This window comes from Notothenia rossii (assembly GCF_949606895.1).
Source record: "Notothenia rossii genome assembly, chromosome: 3".
Lineage (NCBI taxonomy): Eukaryota > Metazoa > Chordata > Actinopteri > Perciformes > Nototheniidae > Notothenia > Notothenia rossii.
Genome location: NC_136901.1, coordinates 73,061,630 through 73,088,707, shown reverse-complemented (window position 1 = coordinate 73,088,707; position 27,078 = coordinate 73,061,630). Strand labels below are relative to the sequence as shown.

The window sequence follows — 27,078 nt, the reverse complement described above, 5'->3', positions numbered from 1 at the left end:
GGGGGTTAATAAAAATATCTACTTCCACTTTGACGCTACTTTCTGCTTTTTAGAGAAAGACGCTAATGCAAGCAACATCCTTTATTGGTGTTATTTCTAATTCTGCATACTAAACATCCAGAAAATACTAAGATTAGGGCTGTGTGTCAGATTCTCACTATATCAGTATCAATTGAACAATGAAATTCATCTTTAACTTGTTTTCTTAGTCTAGATTTGAGTGTTGAGGTGGAGGGAGAGGATTTAACCATAGCTGTACAAAACATTAAAAAAAAGACAATAACACTAACGGTAAGTGAAAAGGAAACCATTTGAAACAATTACCAAATATATGACAATTATCATTAATATCTTTGCATCCCAACCCACCTAACTGATAGGGGAGAGTTGTCCACATTGGAAAAGCGTCATTAATACTGTTTGTTTTTACACATGCTCAGAGATGTAGAAGTAAACTGTATCTCCTCCTCCTCCTTTCATTTTTCTCTGCTTCTCACTCTTAAAAAAAGACTTACACCCACACAGCCACAGTAAAACACAGCACTGCAGTTGGATTTGCTCTGTTGCAGTGTATTGCAGTGCAATCGATGAGTAGGAAAACAAATAAAAAAATATGGTCCGTGAAACGAGGCCCTTGAGCATTTACACTAGGAAGCCATCATCATCACTTATCGCCATGTGTGTTTCCAAGCCAAATTTTTTTCATATCATCACACATTATAGTGACACTGCAAAGTAATAGCCACTTCTTGCTCTTAAACTCTTATCATTCATTGCATGCAGTGTGAACGACCAAAGCACTGCGTAAAAAGGGCATCTAAAAATACATGAGCTGCTGCCATGTTGATTTTTTCAGGAGTGAAAAGTCAGGCGAGGACGGCCGCATCCTTATCCTGTTTTACAAGAGCTCCCACTGAACCCTCCTCTCCACTCGCTCTCTCTCTGTCTCATTATCAGCCTGTCGATCGGATATCGCTATCACCTCTGGGATCGTTAGCTGCTGCTTGCAGACTCCCTATCTTCACTACCATCCTTCGCCATGTTGATGAAGAAAGCAGCTACAATCCTGTGAGCGGAAGAGGCTGCTAGCAGAAGCTAAACCTCTCTATTTTACAAAACTGAGGCTAATACTCTTAAAAGGTATCTGAGCAAAATGAAGCAGAAATTATTTATCAGGGTGGTCTCTGACTTTCGGCAACAATATTTCACTCTTATTATTTTTCGATCCATTACATTTTTTGATCAATCTGGAGGAAATGTTACATGTTGGTGCATAACAAGGGCACTGAGTGTGTCTGGTGCAAACAGAGCTTTTGATATGAATGAATTTGAATTTAAGATAAAGGACTGATTATTTTCATAATTACATAAATATGCTCTTTAAAAAGAAATACACATCGTTTAGTCTGAAAGATCCCAGAAAAACTGGGAAATGCCAATCCCAATTACAAAGAGTCAAATATTCCACAAAAAAGATTTGTCCGACCAGCAATACGAAATCCCAAAAAGTTCCAATCACAATGATATCAATCCTAGAAAAGCCTAATATTCCTAATATTAAGAAGATGAAACTTGATGAAAATATTTCTGCTTGATAAATACCTCAAGAATAACAGGTTGTCAAAAAGTATGGCATTCATTATCTTTTGATGGACAGACTGATGGATGTCTTGACTCATAATCTCAGCACCAGAAGGATGTTTGATTATTGGTTGTGTCGAAAATAATTTCCTTGTTCCCTCACTCAATAGCCAAATCAATTGTATGTCTAGGCCTATAGAGTACTACTGTATCACACATCACAAATTTGCCTTAAGGAGCTTTACAATCTTGACAGCTTTGACAGCCTCTATTGGGATAAGAAAAACTTCCCAAAAAAAGTCTTAACAGGAAGAAATAATGGAAGAAAGTTCAGGAAGAAGAAGAACTGCAGAGGAAGAATCCCTCTCCCAGGACGGACACATGCAATGCACCTCATGTACTGAACGGACCAAAATAGCAACATTATAATAAGTCTGTCACTACTCTTGATATTAAAGATAATCAGTATTTTACAGCAATAGTGCGAGGTAACATTTGCATTTTTAAATAATAAGAAACGTGTTTTGCTTATATTAAAGGTAGGGTAGGTAATTAAATTAAATTAAATGCTTTGACAAAAAATACATAAAAGAATGTCATCTGTGGAAGCCGTAGTACTGTCAAAAGCTCGAACAATCATTTCAGCCGGCCCGGCTAAAATAACTGGATGGCCTACCTGCCTGTCAGCCTTCCATCTCGTGCACAAATTTATCTCATGCCCTCATTGGTCATGTGCGCGTTCGTGTGTGTTGGAGGAGGGGCTCTGTAAGGAAGGGGCAGATTTTTTCCGGTTGTGTATTTTTTTTAATTCTAGCGCACTCGAGCTGGTTTCTCCATTCTTACCTACCCTACCTTTAAGCTTTTTTTCAAATGTCTCTTTTTCTACCAAAATGTAAGCGCCATGACACTTCAGAAAATCACTTTTTTATACATCCTCACACACTGACTCATGCACAAAAAGCTAAATAAACTGTGTTTTACATTTGTCTTAAATAACATAAAGAGAATATGAGATTTTGGAGACAGCCTCTGGCCTTTATCACAGCAGACATTTTACGTAACACCTGTGATTTTCTTCAAAAGCCCACAACATTAACGATGTCTCTTATTTAAGTTTCTATGCCATGTAGCTAGCATGCACAATACAAGCAACCTGAAACTGAAGCAGGTGTTCCCTGTACCTGAAACTAAAAAGCATACAGTTTACACCTGGGCTTTTCCTTTGATGTCTGAGAAAAAACCCTATTGTCTACAAAACCTTTTAAAATGTCCCTTGTTAAGTCACTGAGCTTGGATTCAAGGCTCATACAGAAGTGTGTGTGTGTGTGTGTGTGTGTGTGTGTGTGTGTGTGTGTGTGTGTGTGTGTGTGTGTGTGTGTGTGTGTGTGTGTGTGTGTGTGTGTGTGTGTGTGTGTGTGTGTGTGTGTGTGTGTGTGTGTGTGTGTTGGGGGGTTTAAGAGTATAGAGAACACCTGGGCCTGCACGCTGCCTCCTGGCTGCTCTGTAAAATGGCAGCACAATTACGGCCTCACAGATGGTGCTGTTTACCTTTGCTCGGACATCACATGAGCTCAGAGAGGGACACAAAATATGGGCACTTCCCCTCTCTATCTCTCAGTACAGGCAAAGTTATTGTTCAGCGAAAATATGGGAGCCAGGGAGTACATTTTGTTCGGTGACAAGCTAAAGGGGTGCACTATTCTGGTGTTGTGCGGAAACACAAAGCAGTAAACTCACGTTTCCTCATGCAAACAAATCAAATCCTTGACAGCAGGATCATTTCCATCACATAAACTGCAATATAAAATGCATGTGACACAGCAATAGGGCCGCAACTAACATTTATTCAATGATGATCTTTAAATAAAAAATGTTGTAGGTCAGAAAACCAACACATATTTACCTCACTATGCTATAAACAGAGCAAGAAAGCAGAAGCTGGAAACGGCATGTTTGTGTTTTTTTTGTTAATAAATACTTAAAGGATTAATTCATTACTTTAGCAGTTGGCAACAATTGTTCTGTCAATCGAATAATCAATCATTGCAGACACAACATATAGCAAAACTCTGCGATTCACACATTAAATGTCAACATGTTGCAGCCTTAGGGCTACTCGATTATGGCAAAAATCATAATCTCGATTATTTGGGTCAATAATTGATGATCACAATTATTAAAAACGATTATCCATTTACTTTGAAAACATCAATTTATTGAAAGAAAAAAGGTGTAGTATGTTTTTAACAGTTGTTTACCCTGAACTTTCAGTATAATTCAATTGAAAAACCAATACAAAAAATAATATATATATTTTTTTTTTAATAAATAGTAATAAAAAATATTCTATTATTATCATAATCGTTGCAAGCCAAAATGGTAATTGCGATTAAAATATGATTAATTGAGCAGCCCTATCGCAGCCTTCATACTAAACATGGCAGTGAAACCAACCAATCCTAGAATTTTTTAAGGCAACATATGAGTTATTAATTCACAATAAGAAAGCTGTAAGTGGAGTATTCAGTCTTTTAGCATGTTCCCTCCTGGACAAAAAATAATTTCTGAGTAATAAACAAGACGTTTCAGTGTGATAGCCTCTTCACTGCACACCTGAGAATACGAAGCAGGTGAGAAGGTTTTCCCGGCACCAGCATCCATTAAGAAAATCTGCAGAGAAGTGAGAGACAGACTGTCCCACGCTGGATTGTCGGTCTCCAAAGCGACCTTCACTCTCCTTGTCACAAACACTCCTCAGTAACTCCATTAACATCACACAGGCGGCCCAGTGAGCATCAGTGAGGGAGACATCTTGTGGAGAGTACCAACATTAAAAAAAAATACTGACAGCAGTGAATATATTTGGAGATGAAGATACAAACAAGGCCTGGCTAACTTAAAAAAACATCAAGGCTGGTTGCACAGTGACAGAGACTCACTTCAGATATGTTTCTGGGCTAACAAACCCCCATTAAGAATCTGACAGAGTGACAAGGAGTACATTTGTGTTTCCCTGAGAAATCTGAAAGGCTGCGGTTGTTACAAGACCTCCATTACAACTACATCAGCTGTCACCGCCGACATGGGAGGGAGCTGCCAATAGACGAGCCTAACACAATGCATACTGTGTGTAGATTTTTACTTGAAGAAACATGCGCTCACTTTCTCCCTGTAATGAAACCATCGTGCCAGTTCGATTCATGTATAGCAGTCCTTTCTGTTTGTTGTTGCTTATGAAAAGATGTGTCCAACAATGCTGTATTTTACTTTTGAATGTCTTTGTACCTGGTTAAAAGATCCCACCAACTTTAACATCTCAAAAAAACAACTAAACATTGATTTGTCCGCTTGATAGCTCAAAAAACACAAAAAAACATGTAGACATGCAAAATAAATCTTCTCAATATATGTGCAGCGGAAACCCTCGTGAAGCCCACTTTTTGTTATCAAATCCATTGTCCCTTTGATGAAAATGTTCCATTAACATCATTAATCACTGATAACTAGCCTACTACCGCTAGGATTTATGTTATTGTGTTTTAAAACAGGTTGTTCTTCAAAGGTAACAAGGAGTTATACCTCTTTGCTGTCTTGCTAACCCCAAGCATAAAAACAAAGTCAGGATAACAATAAGTTCTCTTTTTTTATGTTTGGCCCAATACAAACCTGAGCGTAAACCATTTTTTCAGATAGTAACAATGCATATTGATTACAAAGATATATACAAAATGAAATATAACCTTTTTGGGTTTGAGAAAAATGCTAAATCCATATTGTTCTTTATATTAGTACAATTTTGAGCAAAGCACAGGGGGAACAAACCTCCCATAATGTGCTGGTATGACTGTTGGCATGTGTGCTTGTCTTTCTACTCTGCAGTTTTACGGCACATGACAGACGTCCACCATATTGCTCAGCTCTTCCTCTGCTGTGTGCTGCTGCAGAGGACTCCAGCCGCTCGTTTAATTGTGTCCTTCTAAATGCTGGAGGAGACGCAACAGCACATCCGAGGGTGGGTCTGAGGTTATTCATTTGTTGTGCTCTCTGTGTCCGGATAAGTACCAGTTTCAAATGAAATATTAGGGGTCAAGGAGGGAGTATTCTGAAAGAGTTGCGGGCCGTACACATCCTGAGGGAAGTGACAACATGGACGCCTTTATGACTCCCTTTCCAACGGGTCATTTTTCAGCTACTTAGCTTGAGTGAAGAAAGTGCCTGACAGAATCATTAAGGGACTCATCAGCACATTAAAGGCTTGTAATGGAGCTGGCTAACTTACTCCCTGTTTTAAGACACGCAGCGGTTTTGTTCCCTGTACCGGCCATTATGAACAAATATTACGACCAATTTAAACTTGGCGTATCTTCGCTCTCTGCAGGGGAAAGTCTTGGTAATCATAGCAAATGACAAGCCAAGTATACAAAAGATAGGAGTACTCTTCCAATATCTTAAAGCTAATCAATTCATTTTATAAGCTGCATTTCAAAAAGAACATTTTGGAAAGACACCATCAGATGTACAAATGCATACATGACGTGAATTATTGTTGAACAGATTTACACATACTTTCTTTAAGATATGCATGTCTTTGGCACATTTTACCATGCTCATTAATAAACTGCATGCATGTGTTTGTCTCTTTACCAGGTGTTCCCCTATAGAACACTGTACTTATGTGTTTAGGGCTCATGGCCTCTTAGTCTCCATGGACTAAACATTAAACAGAGAACCCGGCGTGCACGTACACAGCTGCAGGATTAAATGTTGTTCTTGTGCTGTAATTATGCAGCTGACCGTATTAATATATTGCTCTGTGTGGCCACTCAGCATAACTAATGACATTGTTCTGGACAACCTGCATCCTCGTTTTAAGCCTTTAGGAAAGCTCTGCAGAGCAAACAGAGCAGGCAGAATCAAAGTTTCACAAACATAGAGACTTAATCTGTTGCCTGTTTTTAAATGTGAATGGTTCATTAGTTTCATAACAGAGAATACACAAAAATTGAGAATTTTTAGATTATAACTTCAATCCTCTTCATCGCCCATGTTAATTTGTCAATGCTTGCTATCCAGCTTCTCAAATGACAGAATCGTTCAGCTTTTTTCTGTTTTATAGCTTTTAATCTGAATATCTTTGTGTGTCAGACATACGGTTGAACAAAACAAGCAATGTGAATGTGTCTTTAGTTAACTGTAATGAATGTTTTTTAGACAATTTAAAACGCATTTAATCAACGATGCAATGATTCATCTAATTGTTGGTTGCAGCCCTATTTACTATAACTGTTGAAAATGTCTTGTACTATCAGCATTTATCCAAAAGGCAAACATCCATAAACCGTAAAAACAACAACAATCCAGCGTCTTCAAAAACAGAGCAACCTTCACCTGGATTATACATGTGAAAAACCTTGAAGAAGTCCCTAGAAAAAACGAGGCCTTATTTGCTTTTCCTTGACTCCCCGAGATCCACCAAAAAAAGAAAAAAGAAGGAGGCTGCGTTGTCATGGCAACACTGAGTAAAAATAACACAAGCTTATTTTCCACAAGCTGAAAATAAAATGGAACAGGATCAGTTTGGACAAACAAGATCAAAATGGTTGCTAATTCACAGACACAAGAAGCTGCATCCTTCACACGGACGCAGAGTAACGTTGGGGCCAGGGTCCGGCTCCCTCTGGTCATCGGCTCGCCCCATATCTGACGCCCCAATCCCCTTACTCATGTAAAGAAACCAGCGCCTGTCAGGATAATGATCGTAATAAAGGCAACGCTCACGCCCCACTAATTCCTCCATCCCAGAAGCCACCACAGCTGGTTTGTTTAAATCTTTTAATTCACAGCCAGCTAATTAACATTCAGAGAACAGTATTATAGTACAGGCAGTTCCTCTTAACAACCATCAACCTCAGGTATTTCACATGTAAATAACAAGCAGGATGAAGAAAAGACGAGGAGTGAACATACTTATTCGCCTCCCTCCTTATTCCATCTTCGGAGTGCATAGCTGTGCTCAACATATCTGGATGGCATGCTGAAGACGTTATTATGCACCGCTGATGCATTGCTGAGACAACAGACCCGACTTGTATTTAATCAGCTGCCCTGGCTGTGTGCAGAACACTTTTTAATGCACCGTAACCAGGGTTCGGTTCCTGGATCTGTGATTTCAGCGAAAACAAACAGCATTATGCAAATGAAATTTCTGCTGCTAAGTGAGGGAGATGAGTGATGGAGCGGGATGCCAGTGCTGAACAGACAGACAGACAGAGATAAGCAGTGGGTGGATGCTGAGGGGGGGTCTCGGCCATGATATCATATCTGTGCCATATTTTGCACTAACCCTAGTGAGTCAGCACAGCCCACCCAACAAGGATGTGTGGTCACACCTCGGACTCGGAGGACGCTTCCCTCTCGAAATAGCACATTTGTAATGTCATGCAGCCGAGGCTGAGACCACGGCGCTGACTGACCTGCACATTTGTATTGCCCAACAACACGGCTGACCTTTGAGCCTCAACTGGCCATCGTTGTGGATCACAAGAGAAAGCTCCAACAAAGACACTCCACTATGGCACGTATACATGTGAACCAACCTCTTACACGTGCACAGAGAAGCAACAACACCAAAATCCCAACACACATTCAACACCACCTCCACTGGCATCCACGCCCTCATGTCAGCATAGAGGACGCCACAATGGCTTCAATCAGCCCCCACTAAAATGCAGAGTTCATCCTCCACCAGAGGCTTTTTGATCTTTAATTAGAGGAGAGAGCAGCTGTCTACAACCCAAACCTGCTCACCGCCATGATGGCAGGCCTGCTCACAAACACTGTGTTCAAACCCAATCAGATGCTTTCATTTCTAACATCAAACGACTCCATCTTACTTCATGTTTTGTCGATGCAAAATTCAGCGTAACTGGCGTAGTGTGATCCTAAAAGGTTTTAATTTTCTTTAAATGACATTTCTCCCTCTCACTTTTTGCCAACATTTGTTAGACAAATCAATTGATCAAATAATAATTAGTGTAGATAACTTTCAGACCGAGTTTGTTGTTGTTGTTGTTGTTGTTGTTGTTGTTGTTTGACCGCTCATAGCGGTCTGAAAGGCCAGACTTCTAATCATTGCAAACACATGCTGTGTAGCATGGACCAAGGAAGAAGCCATTACATTTTGAAATAGGACCGATTCACGGGACAGTACCAAACTTCAAATATATCAGATATGTCAGACAACAATTTGAAAAATATCCATTTGATGATTGAAGATTCAACGAGGAGCTGGAGCAAGCTACTAAAGAAATATCTGATGGAGGCATAAAGTGTGGAAGAAGACGGTGTTTCGTCCCTTAGAGCGACTTAATTAGTCAAAAGGGAATGTGTATGTCGGGGGGTTAATGAAACTCTGGCTGCAGCTCTCTTGTGCTAACACAAGGTCGGCCATAACTTTTCCCTGGCCTCCACCGGGGATGTAGGTATCATTAAAGGCGATTGTGAAAATGATCATAAAAACCTTCACCTCTCTCCCACCCTGTTCTTCACTGCCTTCCTGGCTTCATCCTCGCCTCTCTGTATTGTTTTCCCTCTCAGCACTTTAATCTTAAAAGCGGCTGCCCCTGATGAGGAAGATCAAAGCAGCCCGGCGCCAAGCGCAGGTCACCACCTCCATCCTCGTGATCACGGTGCTCGGTGATATTATCGATTTCCCTGAGATCAATCTCGTCAGCTGCCGTTATCCTCTATTGTACCAAATATATCTGGATGTTAAGAAAGGAGGAGGAGGAGGAGGAGGAGAATCCAACCTGTTATGTAAGGATGTTTTAGAGATGACAAAAACGTGTTGAAGACTTTGGTGTTGTTTTTATTTCACTTCATTTAAATGTGTCTGCCATGTGAGAGGGGTGCCTGTGCAGATCTGGCGCTGAGAGCTTTTCTGATAAATGAGCGAGGTGAGCGCTCTCTCATAGCGACAGGGAGTTGCATGACGTCAGCCGCCATTCACTGTTTGTGCACAGTTTTGTGTTTTGTTACACGGATGTATGAAGCAGTCTTTTTTTCCAGATGAATGCTCACTAGATGCCTAGTTCTTAAGTAAGATAACCCTTTGGAGCAAGGCAGAGGTGGATTACATGGCTGCTGAGCCCAGAGTCACAGCCAGGAATCTAGTCAAAGTGGTGGGAGGCAAAGGATGGAGGAGGGAGAGGGAGAAAGAGGGAGGCCAAAGCGAGTGAGGGGTTTCTATTTCAAATCTCTCCGGACCCCCAAGGCACTTCCGTTCTGGTTGCATCCTCCCTCAAAATAAATCATTTCCATCAAAGGAAAAAGCTCTGACCAGATTCAGTGCTTTCCCTCAAACAAACTCACACACGCTGCTGTATTCATGTGCTTCAAAACTCATTCAGTGCAGTTTAAAATTACCACACACATAGGGACAGGCTGCCAAATCAAACTTTAAAAATGGCTCAATTAATAATAGAGAACACATCTCCTTCCACTCCTGCTGGCAAACTTGTTTTTCATGCTCTTATATAACATCTCTATTATTTTGCTCCATGGAGAGGCTGCTTTGTAAATGATCTCTTCTCACACTCTGAATCCTCTGCAAAGACTGCCCTTAATATTTTTTTGTCAATGCATAACAAATCCCAAGAGCAAAACCAGCTATTCTACACTAGAAATATGGTGTATTTAATGCAGGAGAGCTACACTGAAGAAGATAAAATCAACGTCAGATTCCTGTGGGTTGCTGTCTGTCTGTCACAGGGATCAATAGGTGGTGCTCTTGCACGGGCTGCTGAACTTTTCCCCCTGTCCTCTCCAAGTCGCTCATAACGTGCATCCGTGTGCAGCAAAGCTCAAGCCGTTCTCTTTTTTTTTTGGTTGCAATGCTGTGTTACCAGACATTTATTATTAACAAATTGCTTACGTCATCTGACAAGTAAGGGGGAAATCATTTACGTAGATGCTGATGATGTGATTGGCCAATCGAATTCAAATGCAGCAACACACCAGAGATGCATTTTTTTTGCACCTTAAAAACACCAAATTATGCCAATTTTTTAGAAGAAAGGGTGTTTTGATTCATTTTATAGGTAACTGCATGGAGAGGAGAGAGGATGGGTAAGAAGGGGGTGGAGGGGGGGACGTGTCAACAAAATTACACCACCGAAGCTTGACAACGTGAAGCAGTCAGGAGCACACACAATCACACACTATCACACACACTGATACATACATGCAGCTCTCCGCGCGCGCAGCCGGGGCCGTGCGTCCGAGTGCGCCAGTGAGTGTGTGTTTTGAATTCAAATGCAGCAACACACCAGAGCTGCAAATGCGGAGACTGAGAGAGAAGGATGGCCATGATGTGTTTAAGAGCGGAAGCCTTCACAATTCTTTTTGCATCCGAGAAAAAAAAATGCATTCACAATCTGCCTCACATTATCCTGGCTTCACAATCACACACACACACTGACCCGTGATAAGCAACCCACTTAAGGGCTATTCCAGCCGTGCCGGGCTCAATTGGCAACATTAAGCGGTGTAATAATCATGAAGATGCACCTACCATGTTGACTTCCGAGACCATGTCTATACTGGCTATGTCTATATTCATCCCACCTTGACCGGTGCACCTGTGAAGGAAAAGAAAGCTTTAATACAAGATAAATGAATGCATCTCCCATCATGTAAATTTAACAAATTCGTGACGCGCGCTCAGGTTCCTCTATGCTCCCCTCCACCTACAGGAGACTGGAGCATCACCAGGCTGGGTGAAAAAACCTTCATGTTTAACACGCAGATGAAATGCGGTTACATTTTATATTCAATTAGCCGGGTAGGATTATCAAACATTGATGAGCGGGATCGATCATGTTAAAAAAGCTTGTCTTATCTCCCCCATCAAACGAAATATGCACATAATTTCTCATAGCGTTAATTGGAAAGGCCTATTGGCTGTGAATGGGTGATTACGTAAATTAAAGCAGATTTTGTGATTCATTAAACATGTATTGCACGTCAGGAGGGCGTGAAAACATTACATTCCTTTTGCACATTTACTCGTTACCTCCGAAATCTGGCCTCAACCGAATGTCGTATCCTTTCATCAGTCTGTCCACTGTTTCTTTTACTAGAGGCATATTGCTCGGATCTTTGAGATCTTTGGAGCTGTGGGAGAAAAAAGGTGGTGTAATGCAAAACAGCTTGTTAATATCTCACGCCAGGCACGCTTTAACACAGGCTACATGGCATGCGAGACAGATGATCGAGAAAATAAGGAAATACAATTACCTTTGAGTCCAGACAAAAGTCACTAGTAAAGAGAAAGTCAAAATCCCAAAGTGGTTTTTCCTGATCCTCCCCATCGCAACAGTATTGAGGCGGTTTCGGGATGCGAGTGAGGAGAGCGCACATCCAACTTACTCCAGACAGTGCAGAGGAGCCAATGAGAGGCGCATGCGTGCAGCAAGCCCAAGATCAAAGAGTGGAGACTGATGATGGTGGATGAGCAGTTTCCATTGCAGAGAAAAATATTAAAGGGACAAGTGGTTGTGCGTAATGAGGAATCGAACATTTGTGCCAGAAAGAAATGAACAACAGTGGTGTTATTTTCAGGATGGTTTTATTCCATGTTTATTACATGGCAAATGAGTTGGTCTACATTCTGACAAGGTCAAACAATGGGATATACTGGAGGATTTGAGTGGTCAAAATGTCAACTTAAGATCAAGTTTATTCCTTAAGCTTTTATGGTATTGGATATGTAGCTAAAAAGATAATAAAAATCCCTCCATTGCAGGTAGACACTTTATATGCAAACATCTGCGCTCCACAATCATGCAGCGTCCATACAAAAATAGAAAATTAATGTCATCCACACCCACGGGTATTATATCCTACTCTTCCTTGCAATGTTTTCAGAGGACCCGCAGATCTGAAAATGCAGAAGGAGCACCAGAGCAGAAAGGTGGGATGGAAAACACAATCCCACAATTCATTTTCTCAGGTTTGAGTACATTTTTGAAGCCGCGGGAAGGGATGCGAGCCTCCTCTAAATTGCCTTTGATCTTGTTGTAGTGGGAGCTGTGCTTCTGTAGAGGGCAGGCTTCTGAAAGCATTGGTTCACTGTTGCATCACCACCAGTTACAGCCATCATAGATTATATCATGCACTTCTTTTTGATGTGTTTCATGCTCTGTGCGTGTGTCTGAGTGTCATGTGTGCTGTACGTGTGGCGTCTGTCTCGGTGCAGGGGCCCGAGAAGTTGTTGTGTGTACGTGTGGCGGGCTTTAAAGTGATTGAGGCCCTGTGAAGGGCAGCTCTTCAGCTACTGATCAGAACACAAGTGGGCAGTGGTCACAGCCTGTGAAATGAATAGATGTGCGGCAGGAGAATAAATGAGTTTCTGATTCATTTCCTCTGTCAGATGAGAGCAGAGTGACTGCTGAGAGCTTGTTCACAGAGAGAGAGAGACAGAAAGAGAGGGGAGGGAGGTGAGGCTGGCTGGATGCTGAAGGTCTCTCTGGCAGCCCATGCCCTTTTCCAGGTCCTCTTAGTTTTGGAGATCAGGCATCCCTGCAAGACCAGAATACAGCAGAGCAGAAAAAGTGAGAGTGGCATATAAAAAGCTTTCTCTTCCCACATTCAGACACTCTCCATATGCAGTGTGCTATACAGCCAAAACCGTTACTGTGCTCCCTGTCCTTTCTTCAAAAGAACCGAGAGAGGGACGTGGAGAAAATGTGATAAGGGAATGGATGTGATGCAGCTGGTCTCATGCTCTCCATCTTGTCTTTCTCATTATTCTGCAGAACGTTATAAACAAAACAACCATAACAATTATCTGACAGGAACATGAGAAGCATGATGAGTAGATTTGCACTCCCCAGTGTTGCATAACAGATCTCTCTCTCTCTCTCTCTCTCTCTCTCTCTCTCTCTCTCTCTCTCTCTCTCTCTCTCTCTCTCTCTCTCTCTCTCTCTCTCTCTCTCTCTCTCTCTCTCTCTCTCTCTCTCTCTCTCTCTCTCTCTCTCTCTCTCTCTCTCTCTCTCTCTCTCTCTCTCTCTCTCTCTCTCTCTCTCTCTCTCTCTCTCTCTCTCTCTCTCTCTCTCTCTCCCGTTTTCACTGTATCTCTCTTCTTTCTCGGACATGGAGCTTTGTGTTCTATAAGTGGCTCACTTATAAGCGGGAAAGTGAATAGTCGCTTTTTCATGTACTTAATATACAAAGTAGGCCCTGGTTTCTTCGCCTGCGAGACCTGCTCCCCATGGAGAAACAGTGTTGTCATTAAAACGGCTGGAATTTTGCCAGCCCTCAGGTCAACCTTATATAAAAGAGGGGAGCTTGATGCATATTTTTCTTCTCAAATTAACTCAGTGCCCAGTCCTTTTTATATTGTAAATCTACGATGATAAAAGCCATAGTGCTGGCAACGAAGCAGCAACAACGCCACCTAACATCATTCCCTTCTTTTTTTCCCCCTACTACTCCCGGGGCTGCTTCAGAAATTATTGATGTCTTTACTGCCTAGAAGATAAAAGTTTTTGACAAAAACTGTGGGTGGTTATTGTTCTACTAAAGCTATCATAATTAGAGCAGAGTGAGACAGGGCTGTAAGTCTTTCAGATACAAAGTAAGTATGCAGAGATATCCTTTGTCCGTTGTCCCTATTTGTACAAGAAAGCTGGATACCTTCCAAGTACGTTTCTGATGTTTTGTTTTACTATTTTGCATTAAAGGCTTTCTGAATCTATTACTTTTTTTTAACACCAGATTTAAAGGGTTACAGGTAAACTGGCTATGAGCCTTCCTTTTTTCCTTTAAAACAAATCTTGGAAATTAGTTTGTCCCCCATGATATACCCCATTTCAATATATATATATATATATATTTGTTTTCACCTACAATGACCATAATAGGCTGTCTTACGTATCACATTAAACCACTTATATAAGGTTACAACTTAAAACAGTCTCGGCTAACTTCCTGTAATCTCCATTACTAACAACAGCTAAAGTATAAAAGATGCAATGTCAAACACCATGGCACAAAACTAGGGCATTGTTGGGGTGTATTTTTTCAGGTTCAGATTAAAACCCATTTGAGTGAGTATTAATGACATCAGGACAGTACGTGTGTTTGACACATAAACCTCTTGTCAGTACGATGAACATATCATTGGATGTGGGTTTGTAAAGATGAAAAATATATCTAATATATCCTTTTAGCAAAGACACATAAATGTACCAAAATATTAGAGTACCTGGCCTCCTCCATGGTGTCTTTGCCCAGGTAGTTGTACCAGTAGACGAGGTTGAAGAGGGCGAAGGCCAGGGGGAAGAGGATGCGAGACCACTTGTCGATGGGGCTTGTGCCAGCCAGCTGCGGGATTGGAGGAAAAGCTGAGCCCTGCTGGAGGAAAATGGGCACGGGCGGACCATCTCCTGGCTCACTGCGACATACAGAGTGGTTTCTCCTCTTCAGGCCTTCCTGACAGCCGTCCGACTGTTGGGATGGAGGTAGGGGGCGATTTGGAGGAAAAGCAGCAAGTGAGGAGATGTTAGTGGGGCTTGTGTGGGTTATCTGTTCATTGAGAGGAAAAGGTGTAGGTAGTGTAACATTAATTTTTAAACTGGGAATTTCTAGCCAGCAAGTACATGGTGATTTTGCCATGCTGGAGTCTTGTATATAAGGTTGGGAGATATGTTGGTTCCCACAGGAACTTTCTCTCAATGGCATGCCAACATCCCTATAGAAAGCAGCAGGTAGTTAGCTGGATGCCCATAGGATGGTTAGGAGATTATAAAGGGAGGAGTGCTGGAGTTTTTCTCTGTTTTCACACTGAGGCTATTTTTAAAGCATCTAACCATGAGCCCTACACGTGAGACAGATCCCAGGAGGACGCTGTGGTGGCTTACTGTATTAGCATAAAGCATATAGCTAGAGATGAGAGCCCTACAACAGCATGTATTACTATTTAATGTGTGGTGTGCCCTGAATGAGGAAAATGGAAGAAGCAGGGCAACTACTTGGAAATGCATAGAAAAAAAAACTCGTATCTGTGGCTTTTTTTCATTTCTCTACATCTGAGTCTGGAGCTGCTGGCTTCCTGTTCATTATCAACATTGCTGCATCAAGCTCTCTGCAAAAACGAGGAGACTCTGTACCTCCACTTACCATTATTAGCTATGTAAATGCATTTCAGATGCCACGTGATATCGCAGTCCCTCTTCAAGTAATAGCATAAGCTGATGTTGCCGAGCAGTTTTCTTTCATACAAGAGACAAAACCTACTGTCAGTTAATCGCTTCTTATGTGAGAAGATCTTGGTGTTAAGATATATATTGATCCCTGTATATACAGTATGTACGTAACCACAAATCCATCTGAATAATTGTTTCCTAACTTCCTATTACTGCAGACAATCATATTCTCACAAATAGAAATGTGTAAATTGTAACGATAAGAATTAAAGGAAAAACCCTTATTTACTTTCTTGGCAAGCAGACAGTAAGCTTAAAAAGCCTCTGTCTACTACGCTAAATGTGATACCAGGGCCAAGCTGGTTAGCTTAGCTTAGCATTAAAGAGGCCCTTTTATGCTTTTTGTGTTTTCCCTTTCCTGTAGTGTGTTATAGGTTTGTGTGCTTGTAAATGGTCTGCAAAGGCTAAAGTCCCAAAGTTCTCCAGAGAAGTTTCTCTCTCTCACACACACACTTCGTCCTGCCTGAAACACCTCCATTGGACTCCTTTGTTTATTTTCCTAACTTAGTGACATCACTACGTAACACCCGCGCTTCTATTGGCTCATGCACAACACAAGTTCTTACTCGTAAAGACCCTGAAGACCTTTTTTGTTGATTATTGTCCAATTGTTAAAAATGGTGTCCTGCAGTGACAATAAAAAAGTAACAATACTTTTGGTTATATCACGTCATACACATTTATATATTGTTGTGTCTGTGCTATTTTTTCAATGGTTTGATATGTGCTGCTCTGTTGGAAAAAACATGACGTGACATACTTTCGTGCCGCAATCAAAGTGTTGCTGCATTTTAATCTTAATGGGGGGAGTGTTTATTCATCATGTTGCAGAAGGGTCAGATAAACTATGATTCAAACACATCCACACAGTCAGAGGAAGGATATTTGGTGAGATTTTGATTGCTAAACTTCTCTCTAATGTTACTAATAGAGACATACTGAAGATTGAAAAACATGTTTTAGGGTGCTTAAAATCAAAATATGCCACATTTCCTTGTTACACCGTATAACATCTGAATTAAAACGGCAACACATATAATGTATAATTGAATGTGAATCGTAAGTAATGTCATTTTATGATAACAGCAACTTAAAGTCAGCTTCTTACCATAATGGATTCGTCATCATCCTCACCGGTGGCCAACACTTCAAGCTTGTCTTGTCTACGTTTCTGTTTCTTCAGACGGTTGGCCTGAAGCGTGGCCAAGTAGTTCACCGCTGCAAACTCAATAAGAGCCGACGCCACAAAGGCAAAACACACAGCAATGAACCAGTCCATGGCGGTGGCATAGGCTACTTTGGGAAGCGACTGTCGGGCGCTGATGCTCAAGGTGGTCATGGTCAGCACTGTGGTGATTCCTGGAGGAACACAATCACTTATGAAACACTCATGGAGGAGAGGTATTCAAACATAAACCATGATTAATATAAATAATTGTTGGGTATCGTGGCATACCAGCAACTGTGCGTGCAGGAACAGACTCTTTGTTGATCCAAAAAGAGACTTGGGACAGCACAACAACCATTATAAGAGGGATGTATGTCTGTATGAGGTAGTAGCCCAGCTTCCTCTGGAGTCTGAAATGGACCACCTGCACAGAGTAGTGACCTGAAAGATAAACAGCACGTGTGAAGAGAGAAACCCTGAGGGAGAGAGCCGGGTAGCAGCACAGAACGTTTGCCCTTGACTGCCCTTGAAACAGAGCAGCTAGCTGCTGAGAGAAACATATAGATATATTGGCTGCTGTAAGAGGTGGAATAGCCCACTATTTGTAAAACATCATGTGAGAGAGACAGGAGAGGAAAGGAGAGGGAGGACGAAAAGGAGTAGGGTAGGAGGGGGGAGCATAGCAGACATTTGGAAATGGGATAAAGTCAAGAGGAAGGGGCGAGTGAGGAGGGGGGCGGGAGGAGAGCATGCAGTGTCACTATGCGTAACACACTGCCCTGCTCTGTCCAAACACATGCATGCTGACATTCACAGACTAAAAACATGCTGCATCATGCACACATACAGAGGTTCCCTCTCGCTCTGTTTTCTAAATGGATAAGGTTTCTTGGTTTTGGAGAATGCCTCAGCCTTCCCTCTCACTTCCTCTTCTGGTGAAATTAAATGCACACCCGCACACAAACACACACAGGCACACACTGCTCCATTTTCTCCTCTCTCGGTACATTCCCTGAGTTTTAAAACCCCATAGTTCTTTTTTAAGGCACACCATACGCTTTAGGACTGACCACTTAAGCATCTTACACCTGATGGCTGATCAAGGAAGTCTTTGCTTTTATATCGGCTGATGTGGGGGAGCGATGGACTCTCGTGCAGAGTTTAAATAAACTGATCTGACCTCTTCCTTTCTTTAAATTATTAAATTAAACATCTAAGTGCAATTAGGAAGAGAAATGTGATAGCAGACAGAGAGCATTACCTGTGTTTGCTTTGAATATCTCACTGGACAAAGTCTGCCCCACGAGATCATACTGCAGGAGACTCATGGACTCAGCGGGACAATCAACAGATGCTAGTCCTTTCCTCCAAGTGAAATGGATTTCACTGCTCGTGTAAGCATCTTAAAACGCAAAAGCAATTACAATAAACTCATAGGTTAAACACATTCATGAATCTCTCTGTTATTCCTTCTCTTAATGAACACATCTGTTTAACTTAAATGGGGTTGCAACTTACAATTATCATTTGCATGTTGATTAATCCTGATTACCTTATAGATTTTTCAATTTAACCTTCGGTTTGAAAAAAGTCCGAAAATAGTAAGAAATGTCCGTCCTAGTTTTTCAAGTAACTTTTTCTGTGACCAAAATGATTTTAAATTTAATATGAAATAAAACATAGAAAAGCAGGAAAAAATGTAAGGACTGACCACAGGAGGTTTCTGCCAGAAAAATCTATTAATCACTTATCAGAAAAGGTTGCAAATCCTTTTTATTTATTGACCATTGGTTGAAGATCTATACTTACAGCTTCCAAACCGGAGAGGACAGGAATGGCCGTCCATGGGGAAGTTCAGCAGACTCATTGGACAGTCAGCATGGATTGTCAGTCTAAGAGAACACACAGACAGATCCTCTCTTTTAATATAAATCTCTTATTCACATAAGATTTTATCAACAAAACAATTAGTGTTAATTGTAGGATCACCTCATGGTGTAGAGGACAGTCCCGTTCTGCATGATGCGGAAGAGTTTGTTAGGTGTGGTTGTGTTATGGGAAATGGCCTTCTTGGAGTTTCTGAAAAAAGTGTCTGGCGTCCAGATCTTGTCCAACATGCGGTTGTTCAGCCGCAGGATTTCAGTCGGGCCCTCGAATTGTAGCCGCTCATCAACCCACATCTGACGGAAGAACATGTCCATGGTGTAATCCTGATGCATGAACATAAAACATCAGTGGATGTTAAAGACAAACCATCACATCAAAAATTATTTCTTTAACCTAAGAAATTGCCCCTCCTGATCATCAGTATCCAACTTGTCGTGGAAGTTGTGGAGAAATGACGAGGAAATGATGGATGACACTCATCCCAGATAATCATTAATCAATCCATTCAGCCTATCCCTCTCTCTGACATGTTGTCATATTGATTTAGAGGCCATCAATAATGGAGTTATAGGGCTGGTCAAACAGATTAAAGCTCATTAGATGGTCTTATGGCAGATTGCCATAAGGCTGGAGTTCAGTAGTCACTCAAGCACTGTTATCTCCCACAGTCAGCACATAATATACATCTCCTTACAGCAGCAGTATCTCACCATGTCAACATCTGAAACAGGTCCAAAGCTGGTGACAAAGAAGTCAGTTTTCACCTCCGTAACACCACCTGCAACAGTAATTAACAACTGTACATTGCCTACAGTAATACAAGATGCACAAAGATATTCAAGCTCAATTAGACCCAAGTCTAAGAGGTAAAATCTGAATTACCCCCGGATCCAGGTCGCAGTCTGTTGTCATAACCATCCAAAAGTCGATCCAAAATGATAGTGATGTTGTCAGAGAAGACCTTCCCAGTTCCATGTACAGTTCCAAGGCTGTAGAGGGAAAAAATGGTTACACCTGCAGGCACATTGTACTCTGATCTACCTCCAAGCTGAGAGGGAAGACTTACCTTATCCAGCAGACAAAAGTAACCAAAGTAACTGTCAGGAAGGTCATCCTAGGCAGCATTTTTAACCAAATGTGCAGTCAACCTTAGGAGCCACTCATACTAAATAAAATCGTATGGGAAGGGAATAAAAAAACAACAAGCTAGAGACCTTGTCGGTGTTGTTAAAGTGACTGGTAGGTATACATAAGGACACCGGAGAGACACTAAGTCTGGAACAGTAATCTAATTAAAAGATTAGGAAGTCCACTCCTTTTTTAGACAAACAGTGAGCTGTATTGGTTTTATTTAAAGATTAATAAAAAATAATTAAAACTAAAATAGAGAACTAAATTCAATGCAACTCATCAATTTTAAAATATGTGTAATGTGTATACAACAGCACTAACATGTTTCTAAAAATAAATGTGTTGTAGTTGATATGATCACACAGCAGATGGCACTAAAATGTTTTTTCACAACCGGAACTCCTTACTGAGAGAAGAAGAAGTTTCCAGAGTGTGAACATGGCAACATGCCTACATAAATACTAAAACCTACTTTAACTGAGATGTTTTTCACAACAGTCCTGTGAAGCAGTCGTTAAGTAAAGCGTGATAGAGAGTATCTGCGTAGCAAACTCTTACATAGCACACCTGTGTAAGTTATTCAGCGGAGGGTAGCCGCCCTGTCAGCCGGGCTGAAGCTGCAGTATGTCGGCGCACTTCGAGGAGAGGAGCGGTGTTGTCCCCTGCAAAACTCCCTGGGGCTCCTGGTACCAGACCATGGAGGAGGTTTTCATCGAAGTCAATGTGCCTCATGGGACGTCTGGGAAAGAGGTCAAGTGTCATTTAGGATCCCGAGACATCGAGCTGCATGTCAAAGGGGAGGAAGTTTTCAAGGTAAGCTCCCTATCAATCTACTTCTAAGAGGAAGAATGGTAAATGGAGAAGATGTTGGACTCATTAATGTTATCTTACCGCAGTAAAGTTAATTTAAGGTTGAGTATTACCAAGGTATTTGCACTTAATTTCATTGTCGCTTAGCTCACATATCTGAGCCCTCACTTTTTAACTACAGGGTCTTATTTAGAGACCGCCATTAAACTGCCGTTTGAATGACTCAATGACAATTTTATTTTTCAACTTATCTTCTCACCAAAAAACTATTTGCAAAACAACCATTACTTGTGTTAACTTGTGTAAGCAAAACACGCCACCAGCTGGACTGGATTTGAGTGTGGAGCAACTGGAGCATGCGCAGTAGACACGTCTAGATCCCTATCTTGATCCCTAAAGTTGAAAAAAGTGCCAATGGCCAAATCCAGACTTCTTTTCAATGCACCTTTCAATTGAAAAAGCAGAGACCCTTGCAGAAAGTTTAAATGGGCCTTTAGTGTTTGATCAGGCACTGCAGAGCCTGTTTGCAACCTGTAAGCTACCGACGCTGTTATCCTCATTTCACTTGTTCTATTCGCATGAAAAGCCTCCATTGGAAATGTTTGTTTACATCCACAACAAAGTGACATCAATATGTAACACTCAAGCTTCTATTGGGTGGCGCTCCAACACTTTGCACGTGATAGGCTAAGCGGCAGGACATTTGTGAGTAGTTAACCAATCAATTTTCACAATCTTTCATAATCTTTTCCTTTTCTATTAGGGAAAGTTGTTTGATACAACCATGTCTGACGAGGCTACATGGACACTTGGTAGGTTGGAATACTTTATGTAATATACTCATTAACATAGACTTAACAAAGCCAACCTAATCTCACTCTATTTTACCTTCCTTGTCTGCTCAGAGGACAAGTGTCTCATTCGGATCATTCTGATGAAGACTAACCGTGAGGCCGGGAACTGCTGGGCCTCCCTGCTGGAGGGGGAGTACTGTGCGAACGCCTGGGTCCAGGACCAGATGCAGAGGAAGCTCACACTGGAGAGGTTCCAGCGGGAGGTTAGTTTAATTAAAGTGCCAACGATCATGATGTACGTTGCCAATTTGCAAGTTATCAGATGCACAGCTGTCACCCTCTACACCTGGCTTTCTTTGTAAAATAGTTGGCAACAGTGTTCCTGATCATTTTGAAAGTATAGTTTACTGTGTTTCACTTATACAATGTTGCCTATCAAAGCTTTATCTGGTGTGGTTTAGGATTGTTTTAGATGAGGGAGATTTGTTTTTGTCCATTTACTCTTTCACAAATATTCACAGGTGGAGAAAAAAAGATACGCATTTATATTAGGTTTAAATTGAATGTTGATATGTGGCAATCCTGCTTATAAATTGCACTCCTCTTTGCTAGAATCCTGGATTTGACTTCAGCGGTGCAGAGATATCTGGGAATTTCGCTGGCGGGGGTCCAGACTTTTCCAGTTTACAGAAGTGATCATGAAAAAAAACTGACAAGCTGCAGATGTCACCGCTGCCTAATGAACACTACCGAGGACAGCCATGGCATGCTGAGGAACATTGGAAGAATGACATTCCTGTGATGGCAATGAAAAGGATTTTACAAACAGTGGGTGTGATAAAAGACTGAATTGTTGGACAGTTTTCACTGCAACTGACTTGTTGAGACCTGATTTGGCCAGTTCAAGGCTCATGCAGGCTGAACTATGGTTAATGAAAAGTTGTTATATTTGGTTGTATTAAACCTGTGATATGTGTTTTAATAATGAGACAACAATGGACAAGCATTAGCTTTTCAATAAAAACTTTATTGAAAGGTACAACTTTAAGGTTAACAAGATGGTGTATTCAATTAGCCATTTTGAATTTGAGAACACATTTTATTTTTGTCACTAAAAGAAACCTCTACTCGACAGGGAAACAGGCAAAGAAAATGCAATACAAATTCCAACCCACATTTCCACTGCAACAAACTTTTTTCAGTGTTCTCTGCATAATTGGCAACTGAAATCAATTAAGGTGGTACTTCACTCTGTGAACACTAATTAAGAATTGGTGAAACAACACATCTGTTACCATGGGCATCTCAGCTCAAAGAGTATGGTCAGCCATACATGACGGTCATATTGTCAATAGCCTCACTTCACTGGACTTAACCAGAGCTCCCTCGCCGTATCAAAATAAAAACAAAAAATCATCACCTTGGGTAGGAGTGTGCAATCAGGACAGTTCATCAACCTAGGGTAGGAGTTAAGGATTTTGGGCCCGATAACTTGGTTCCATTTTTGCTGTTCACAAAATCCTTCTCCCTCCTCTTCCACATGGTGGACTGAGGACCTAGGTGGTTCTATACTTATTTTTGCTTAAAACCAGCAACCCGTTCCAGGAAATAGCAAAACAACCTGGTACAGATTTTATCAAGAACATACTGTACACTTGTGCAAGCAACTCAACCATGAAAGTAAAACTTAGCAGGATGGCAGAACCTTTCTGACAAATCATTACTCATTGTCGTTGGGGCAGATAAAATACAGTGCGCTTTTTCAATGTAAAAGGACAAACAAAAATGTAAAAGTTATATTTGTAGCTTTTCCCTAAAGAAATTCATCATCATAGATGAAAATCTGTAAGGAAAATAATAGTGGCTGTACGTGGGTGACCTCATTTGGGGGGGGGGGATTGTAATTACCCCCCCACATGTAAGGTCCCCCGTTAGTGCCCACAGGTTTAACAAGCTGACTCAGGAATAGTGGGAAGGTGGGTGATCTTGTAGTAGCTAGGCTTCAGCTGACGTGCAGTTCTTCCCGAAATAGTCCAGCGAAGCCTCTGGCCGTTAGGCCTGGAGCACCTGGTGTTGGCATATTCAACCAGGCATTTTCCAACCAACACTCGCACGCAAACCAAGTCCCCGTCCCTGATCTGTAACAAAAACAAGAATGGGCAGGGGAACATTTTTAATTGTGCACCTTAGTGTTTGTTACAGAGTAATGTTAACCAATTTCAACAAATCCTTTTTAACCAAACAAAGCTAGAGCAAAACTGCTAAAAACAGTACTTCTGAGTTTTTGTTGCTGATCAGATAATACAGATTGTAGAAGTTGGTACTTACATTCAGTTGCTGCTGCAGACTTGTCAGGGCCTCAGCTATTTTGTCACTGTACTCAGGGTCGTGTTGCTCCTGGGACTCATAACACAGGAGAGCCATAGCGAGCATAGATGGCTGAAGAGATAGAGAAGAAATTCTTAAATCACACAAAAAAACCTGCTAACAGTCAATATGTTTGTTTAAGAGCACTCGCATCTAAATTTAAGAGATAACATTTAGAATAAAGAATATGCTCAAACAGAGGTACTACTTTATACCTGGTCTACCACCACATTAAATATTGTAATGATTAATCAAATAGTAAGCAAAGTGCTGCTTTGACATGCATCTAAATAATTTAACCATAAACTTGAAAAACTTCCAAAAATACATTTCCAACTTAAAAAAGGGGCCACCTTTTAAATGCTATCAGGCGGTTATTTTGGCCTACCTTCATTTTGGAGAAGACAAATGAGCAGTGACAGGCTTTTAGCTGAGCCTCCAGTCGATCAAGGCTCAGTATCTTCTTGCTGTGAAAAGAAAATGGGTTCAGTTTAAAGACGCTGACTAACACACAGTAAACAATGTGATATACATCATCCTTCAAATGTCAATTTAGAGACTAATATGAACACTTTTCTTTAGTACAACAAAATAATGACAATGCTAATGTTTTTAACATATTTTCATCTAAAAACCATGTACAAATCTACATTATTCCACATGGGACTGTGCCTCTTGGCTTTAAAAAAACCTTTTGGTCAGTATTCTCTTTGAAGCTAAATATGAGAAGACAGATTTTAGTAGCGTAAATATAATCCTGTTGAGTCATGGCTGAGCCCTGCAGGTTGATGTGACCGTCTGTCCTTACCTCTCAGCGTCGAGCTGCTCCTGGATGTTGTTGTGAAAGAGGCGCAGAAAGCGGAGGGCTGTGGGGGCCTTCACCTTCCAGTAGAGCTTCTCCATGATGATCTTCTCCATCCTCATCATGTCAGACACTGTAAAGCGTCTCTGACTGATGCGGATCAGTTCGTTGGCTAGAGGCACGTTCTTCTCCTCTTCTGTGGACTTAATGGCGATGTAGACGCAACACAGCCCCACGCAGGACAGGTGCTTAGGTTGAATCTGCAGAGGACAGTGAAAAGATTTTATAAAACTACTTTTATTATTGTTTCTAGATAGATAGCTGACCAGATGATTTTGACAGGTTATAATAGATTTACAAACCTTCATTACAGATAGAAATCGATCCAGCAAGCTGATGGCCAGTGAGAAGGTCTCTGAGCTGAAACCAAAGAACCTGGTCAGAGAAAGCAAGTCCTTGACCTCGAGCTCCCTCAGTCGGGTGGTCATCCTGAGGCCGTTGTCCTGGGAACTCTCGATGAGCCGCAAGCCGCTCAGCTTTGGTTGGTATCGGCCCTCCAGGTCCATCAGGGCCTTCAGCTGAACGGCAAAGGGCAGTGCTGCGGGTGCTGTCACGGTGTCGAGCATCTGTGCATATAGATAAATCGAGCCAATTAATACCGACTAAATTCAACCAATATTTGTAATTTCAAGTCTAAGTACTAATTATATGACATTATTGTGTATGGCTACATAAAAATATGCCATACTCTAAAACCTTATGGCTACATTTACATAAAAAGGAGTTTGAATAGTCAAGCAGGAAGACATGAACTGTTTTACTCTGCTATAACATTCAAATAACTTACGCATTTGCATCTGAGAACTAAGACCAGAAAAAGACAATATTAAGATAACCAAAACTCAGACAATATATTTTCTTTAATGATATCAAAACATTATTTCTACACAACTATCCAAATTACCATATCCCAAACCTGGGAAATAATATGGTAACACATATAAATACAATTGAATGGTTTAGTGGTTTTAATTATTTTTAAAACAGCTGTACTGCAATAAGGATATGTGTCAGCACAGTGAAATTAATGTAGTTTACTAATAAGAACAGATATGCATTAGGAATATCAATTGCTCAGGAGTAACGTTAACTGAGACTTTGGAGTGTTTCCATATTTGTAAGTTATCAAGTAACAAGCCTTCCCCTAACAGCTGTCATTGAACTGGACTCAACTGGACTGGGCAAGGGGCGGTGGATGGTAACTTACTAAATGTCAAATACAGTTTCTTAGAAGTAGCAATATAACTTTTCTAATGTCATATTAAGATTAATACACGCTTTCTTAATTATATAATTGACTGTCTCTGTTTTGGGAACATGTTGATCATTTGGGGACAGATAATAAGGATTTATATCATAGGCCATGCGTATGACTGGGCAGCATCATGTCGGGACATGTCGGGACATGTCCTTGCCATACACACCAATGGAGAGCAAACAGAGCCTTATGATAATAACAAGCCGAAGTGAGATAACACAGTTTCAACGGTAAAACTGTGGAGTAAGTTATAAAACACAGCACCGCGGGTATTATATATATTTAACGTTATGCTTCATGATAGTGAAATGGGAAATGACACACTAATCTGACGTAAACGACGTGACGTTAACTGTTAGCTAAACTACAACAGCTAAGGCTAACACAATTTCCCAGGGTTTATTGTAATTTAAGACACAGACAACCACATAACGATGTGTTTAAAGGTTATAATTCACCAATCCTTCCTAACGTTTCACAAATTGTCTGTGAATATGATAAAGAAAGGAAGATTGGTTAACTTACCTTGGATGAAGTTACGTTGCCTTGAATGTGATGAAAAATAAGAGTTGGAAAAAAAAACTCCACAAGCTTAAAATTAGCAAGTGAAAGGAGATTTAAAAAAACAAAAAGTGTAAGTATGTACTTTCACTAAAGAAAGTTTTAAGCTTAGGTTATGTTCTGCCTATGCACACCCTACCCTGAGCGTTAGGCGATCTGGGGAAAGGGCCGTTTCGGTATTAATGGAGGCAGAAAGCCAAGCCCATGGTGAGGTTCTATTGGTTATCGACGGACGACATTCATGATTCTACATTTTCATTGGATACATTCCCAGTCATTCACAATTAAGTCCCGCCCTCTACAGGCTTTAGGCCAATCACAGATGGGAAGGCGGGGGGAAATAGAATGTTATAACATACTGCACCTTTACGCTAGGAACAACATTTTATTAC

General features: G+C 41.0%; 4 protein-coding genes across 6 annotated transcripts in view; 1 reads left to right on the top strand and 3 right to left on the bottom strand.

The window, feature by feature from the left end:
• gabrb2a (gamma-aminobutyric acid type A receptor subunit beta2a) overlaps positions 1-12,024 on the bottom strand; it is a 31,022-nt gene extending 18,998 nt beyond the window's left edge. The window contains 4 exon segments of the mRNA XM_079672795.1: positions 11,153-11,205; positions 11,208-11,219; positions 11,654-11,754; positions 11,878-12,024. Of these exon segments, the coding sequence (XP_079528921.1) occupies positions 11,153-11,205; positions 11,208-11,219; positions 11,654-11,754; positions 11,878-11,951 (240 nt within the window). The 5' untranslated portion in view covers positions 11,952-12,024.
• A 167-nt stretch (positions 12,025-12,191) lies between these two features.
• On the bottom strand, positions 12,192-20,742 carry gabra6a (gamma-aminobutyric acid type A receptor subunit alpha6a). Of its 2 annotated transcripts, none has more exons than XM_079667652.1 (10): positions 20,602-20,742; positions 19,786-19,892; positions 19,614-19,700; positions 19,006-19,226; positions 18,826-18,908; positions 18,278-18,418; positions 17,305-17,457; positions 16,957-17,207; positions 14,849-15,090; positions 12,192-13,161 (listed from the first exon to the last, which is right to left on the bottom strand). In XM_079667652.1, exons 2-10 carry the CDS (start codon positions 19,876-19,878, stop codon positions 13,152-13,154), a joined length of 1,281 nt encoding a protein of 426 aa, XP_079523778.1. In that variant the 5' UTR covers positions 19,879-19,892; positions 20,602-20,742; the 3' UTR covers positions 12,192-13,151. The 2 variants fall into 2 exon arrangements, with proteins under 2 accessions (XP_079523778.1, XP_079523777.1); XM_079667651.1 differs by lacking the exon at positions 20,602-20,742 and adding an exon at positions 19,970-20,079 and having other exon boundaries at positions 19,614-19,681.
• Positions 20,659-23,025, top strand: nudcd2 (NudC domain containing 2; the record flags this gene model as incomplete). Its single annotated transcript, XM_079667655.1, has 4 exons — positions 20,659-20,847; positions 21,608-21,656; positions 21,750-21,901; positions 22,251-23,025. The coding sequence occupies 4 exons, from the start codon at positions 20,659-20,661 to the stop codon at positions 22,332-22,334; spliced, it is 474 nt and encodes a 157-aa protein (XP_079523781.1). The 3' UTR covers positions 22,335-23,025.
• ccng1 (cyclin G1) lies at positions 22,645-26,843 on the bottom strand. Of its 2 annotated transcripts, XM_079667654.1 has the most exons (7): positions 26,651-26,843; positions 25,655-25,671; positions 25,170-25,433; positions 24,814-25,067; positions 24,394-24,472; positions 23,967-24,077; positions 22,645-23,776 (listed from the first exon to the last, which is right to left on the bottom strand). In XM_079667654.1, the coding sequence occupies exons 3-7, from the start codon at positions 25,431-25,433 to the stop codon at positions 23,585-23,587; spliced, it is 900 nt and encodes a 299-aa protein (XP_079523780.1). In that variant the 5' UTR covers positions 25,655-25,671; positions 26,651-26,843; the 3' UTR covers positions 22,645-23,584. The 2 variants fall into 2 exon arrangements, with proteins under 2 accessions (XP_079523780.1, XP_079523779.1); XM_079667653.1 differs by lacking the exon at positions 25,655-25,671 and having other exon boundaries at positions 26,651-26,842.
• Positions 26,844-27,078: the final 235 nt, after the last annotated feature.